Consider the following 5,264-nt stretch of genomic DNA (forward strand, 5'->3'; position numbering starts at 1 on the left):
TTCTTCCCTCACCCCTCCCTCTCTCTCTGTTCAGTCGTTCTTCCCTCACCCCTCCCTCTCTCTCTGTTCAGTCGTTCTTCCCTCACCCCTCCCTCTCTCTCTGTTCAGTCGTTCTTCCCTCACCCCTCCCTCTCTCTCTGTTCAGTTTTTCTTCCCTCACCCCTCCCTCTCTCTCTGTTCAGTCGTTCTTCCCTCACCCCCTTCCTCTCTCTTCTCTCCAGTGGTGTGTGTATGCGGTCTGTGCATCCTGCTGACCCAAGCGATAGACGCTATACAGCGGCAGGAGATCTGGAGCATGGTGTGTGTGTCCATAGTAGCCTTCATCCTCCTGGTCCTCGTCATCATCATCTGGAGGCATCCACAGAACCAAGCCAAGGCTGCTTTCATGGTGAGAAGCACTGTCAGGAAATGGACACCTGCATAATACCACAGGCTATTCAAACATCCTGATTAGAGGACGTTATCACAGGCTATTCAAACATCACTGATTAGAGAACATTATCACAGGCTATTCAAACATCACTGATTAGAGAACATTATCACAGGCTATTCAAACATCCTGATTAGAGAGCATTATCACAGGCTGTTCAAACGTCACTGATTAGAGAACATTATGGCAGGCTGTTCAAACGTCACTGATTAGAGAACATTATGGCAGGCTGTTCAAACGTCACTGATTAGAGAACATTATGGCAGGCTATTCAAACGTCACTGATTAGAGAACATTATCGACCATTATCAGATGCAGTCTAACAGATCGTAATATCAATCAACCCCAAATGTGTTTGAACTCCAGAATGTTTACCTTTGGGCCCAGGCCCTGTGTGGTGCATTGTTTGTGTTTTTATGTTTTCATTTCAGTAAAGTTCTCTTACCCCCTGCCGTCTGCTCCCAGGTGCCCTTCCTGCCCGTGCTGCCGGTAGTTAGTGTGTTTGTCAACGTCTACCTGATGGTCCAGTTAGGACGAGACACCTGGATGCGATATGCCATCTGGATGGCCGTAGGTAAGTATTCTACCCAACACTTCTCTGCCCAATAATACATGCCACAAGCACTAAACTGGGAGGCTGGTGGGGATGGATGGGTCATGTTCTATCTATCTGACCTGATATCAATAGGTGTGTGGGTTGTTTAAAGTTGCTTGGAGGCTATACAGGATGTCAGAGGGTTGAGGGGAGGGTTTTCTCTGATCTTCTCTCTCTCTCTCTCTCTCTCTCTCTGTCTCTCTCTCTCTCGCTCTGTCTCTCTCTCTCGCTCTGTCTCTCTCGCTCTCTCTCTCTCTCTCTCTCGCTCTCTCTCTCTCTCTCTCGCTCTCTCTCTCGTTCTCTCGCTCTGTCTCTCTCTCTCTGATCTTCCTCTCTCTCTCTCTCTCTGATCTTCATCTCTCTCTCTCTCGCTCTCTCTGATCTTCCTCTCTCTCTCTCTCTCTCTCTCTCTCTCTCTCTCTCTGATCTTCCTCTCTCTCTCTCTCTCTCTCTCTCTCTCTCTTTGATCAACCTCTCTCTCTCTCTTTGATCAACCTCTCTCTCTCTCTCTCTCTCTCTCTCTCTCTCTCCCTCTCTCTCTGTGTATGTCTGTCTGTAGGGTTCCTCATCTACTTTGGTTATGGGATCCATAACAGCGTTCAGAAGCAGAGGAACCAGACCAGCCAGGTGGAGATTGAGACCATCAGCGGTATGACAGAGAAGGAGGCCTCCAAAAATGACAAATTCTGAGGCTGAGTAGAAAGGACAACATAGGACAGGAGTGGAGAGAAGAGGAGAGGAGAAGAGAGGACAGGACAGAAGAGCGAGAGACAGGACAAGACTGGAGCTGACAGGACAGGACAGAAAAGTCCTGGACCTGACAGGACAGGACAGCAAAGTCCTGGACCTGACAGGACAACAAAGGACTGGAGTTGATAGGACAGAAAAGGACTGGAGTTGACAGGACAGGACAAGATAGGACTGCAGCTGACATGACAGGACTGGACTGGAGCTGACAGGACAGGACAAGATAGTACTGCAGCTGACAGGACAGGACTGGAGCTGACAAGACAGGACAGAAAAGTGCTGGAGCTGACAGGACAGGACAGGACAGCAAAGGACTGGAGTTGACAGGACAGAAAAGGACTGGAGCTGACAGGACACAAAAAGGCCTAGAGCAGACAAGACTGGACACAAAAAGGCCTAGAGCTGAGAGAGAGAGATATTTACTGTTCACTTTTTATTGTTTATTTCACTTTTGTTCATCTATTTCACTTGCTTTGGCAATGTAAACATACTGTATGTTTCCCATGCCAATAAAGCCCCTTGAATTGAATAGAGTTAGAGAGAGAGATGTTTGATGTCACAGTGTGTATTTAAGAGAATTCCTATCTACTGTATAACTAAAGGCTGGATTATACTGTCTGTAGACCACTAGAATTCAAGAAGTGTGGTTGGTCAAAACAACATTTAATTTATAACCATTATGTTTGTACATTTCCCCAGTCATTTTCAACTTTAAAATAATGTATTTTATAAGGAGACATCATGGATAGTCTTTGATGAAATATCTTTGTTTTCTCATTGTTTTGTCATGCAGTATTGGTATAGATAAAATATGGCATGTCCCAAAGAAAAACCATTGCAAGTTGATTTGATGAGTTGATCTAGTCAGCTGTTCAGTCCACGTCAGATTTGGTTATGGTGGTTCAGAGATTGTGAGTTCGTCTACCTGTGTATCTCTCGATGTTGTAAGAGTTGGAACATGGAGATGACCTCATTATCTCTGTGTATTAGTCAGAGGCCATATGAAACATTGTCTGAACAAAATAATGTCAACTATTGTAACAAGCTCTAACAAACTTATCAGATGTAAGTTCAAACTATTTATCTGACGCATCAACACTTTTCCATTACAACATGATGAGGGGAAAGAGTGTCCCGAGCAGGAAGAGAAGTTAATGTGCTTGCAAGAACAACTACTGTATTCATACATACTCCAGGCTTATTAGTGTGCTTGCTGACCAAGTTGTTTGAGAAAAATCACTTTGATAACTATTTATACTTTTTGAACTATGACTACATAAAATACAACGCATTTATATAGATTTACAATGGAGATTTTTCAGAATAGTACTGCTCTTCAACTGTTTATACTAGTCACATCAAAAACAGTATGGGACCTTTATCAAAAAAACGTATTCAACTTTTTTATTTTTTTACTTATTCTACTACCATAAAAAAATAATATTGGACAGCTGAAGCAAGCACAACAGTGTTTTCTTCAGGGAAATTGCCCTTGCTAATACGTTTATAGAGAGTACGTTGGAGTCCATTCAACAAGTTAGAGTTAAGCTTTCAGTTTCTTCTGCTCACCTGTGAACTAACATGTGACTGACGGTGTGTTAAAGTTCACATACTCACTGCTTTACCCTACTTGTCATTGTCCTGGCAATGATACATGAAGCAAGTGAGTTTTAAATCAGAGATAGATTTCTTTCTCCATTTCTTAGGATTCAGTTTTTATACATGTATCAAAATGTTAACATGTGTACATATAGAATGTAGATATGATGAAAAATCGTATTTTGAATTAAAATAAATGTCTAGTACATAGCTTATTTTAAGATTTTAACAAGATATTGTATTGTTTCATAATGTAAATAGAAAAATGTATACAATGACATAATGCAAATGACTCCCAAATAAACTTGATCATGTTCCATTTTGGTCAAAGTCTTCTCACTGGTCAAAGTCTTCTCACTGGTCAAAGCCTTCTCACTTGTCAAAGTTTTCTCACTGGTCAAAGTCAGCAGCATACCACCCTGCATCCCACTGCTGGCTTGCTTCTGAAGCTAAGCAGGGTTGGTCCTTGTCATTCCCTGGATGGGAGACCAGATTCTGCTGGAAGTGGTGTTGGAGGGCCAGTAGGCGACACTCTTTCCTCTGGTCTAAACAATGCCCCAGGGCCTGTGTAGGGTGCTGTCTTTTGGATGGGATGTTAAATGGGTGTCCTGACTCTCTGAGGTCATTAAAGATCCCATTGCACTTATCGTAAGAGTAGGGGTGTTAACCCCGGTGTCCTGGCTAAATTCCCAATCTGGCCCTCATGCCATCTAATCATCATCAGCTTACAATTGCCTCATTCATCCCCCTCCTCACCCCTGAAACTATTCCCCAGGTCGTTGCTGTAAATGAGAATGTGTTCTCAGTCAACTTACCTGGTAAAATAAACTGGTCAGAGCCTTCTCACTAGGGTCATTAATAAACTGTAGCACACATATTGACCAAGCCGGTGATGAAGGCAGTGCTAAACTGGGATAAAGAGCTAGTATACCTACATCCCAAATTGTACCCTATTCCCTATATAGTGCACTACTTTTGACTGGGGCCTATGGGGCTCTGGTCAAAAGTAGTGCACTATATAGGGAAAAGGGTACAATTTGGGACATGATCATAGCGTGCCACTTACCACTCTGTGTTCATGGGGAACAATAGAACCATTCACATGTTCTTACCTAGGCTATGCCATAATCATGGCTTAGCAAGTCATTCCTTAAGCAAGTTTAGTGCACTCACACAGCACATACATCTAGACCTGAGGTACAGTAGAGTTAATTAAGCACCATATAAGATACAGTACATTCCAATACTCTACTGTTTAATTACACCATACAGGATACGTTCCAATACTCTACTGTTTAATTACACCATACAGGATACGTTCCAATACTCTACTGTTTAATTACACCATACAGGATACGTTCCAATACTCTACTGTTTAATTACACCATACAGGATACGTTCCAATACTCTACTGTTTAATTACACCATACAGGATACGTTCCAATACTCTACTGTTTAATTAAACCATACAGGATACGTTCCAATACTCTACTGTTTAATTACACCATACAGGATACGTTCCAATACTCTACTGTTTAATTACACCATACAGGATACGTTCCAATACTCTACTGTTTAATTACACCATACAGAATACGTTCCAATACTCTACTGTTTAATTACACCATACAGGATACGTTCCAATACTCTACTGTTTAATTACACCATACAGGATACGTTCCAATACTCTACTGTTTAATTACACCATACAGGATACGTTCCAATACTCTACTGTTTAATTACACCATACAGGATACGTTCCAATACTCTACTGTTTAATTACACCATACGTTCCAATACTCTACTGTTTAATTACACCATACAGGATACGTTCCAATACTCTACTGTTTAATTACACCATACAGGATACGTTCCAATACTCTGTTTAATTAC

The 5,264-nt window shown here is 42.0% G+C and overlaps 1 protein-coding gene across 4 annotated transcripts in view; it reads left to right on the forward strand.

The window, feature by feature from the left end:
* Positions 1–3,688, forward strand: part of LOC106612296 (cationic amino acid transporter 2) — an 87,547-nt gene extending 83,859 nt beyond the window's left edge. For all 4 annotated transcript variants that reach the window (XM_014213334.2, XM_014213337.2, XM_014213335.2 and 1 more), the window contains exons 13-15: positions 222–388; positions 896–1,004; positions 1,585–3,688. In XM_014213334.2, the coding sequence (XP_014068809.1) occupies positions 222–388; positions 896–1,004; positions 1,585–1,715 (407 nt within the window). In that variant the 3' untranslated portion in view covers positions 1,716–3,688. The remainder of the gene's footprint in view (positions 1–221; positions 389–895; positions 1,005–1,584) is intronic.
* Positions 3,689–5,264: the final 1,576 nt, after the last annotated feature.

Source organism: Salmo salar, chromosome ssa09, assembly GCF_905237065.1.
Source record: "Salmo salar chromosome ssa09, Ssal_v3.1, whole genome shotgun sequence".
Classification (NCBI taxonomy): domain Eukaryota; kingdom Metazoa; phylum Chordata; class Actinopteri; order Salmoniformes; family Salmonidae; genus Salmo; species Salmo salar.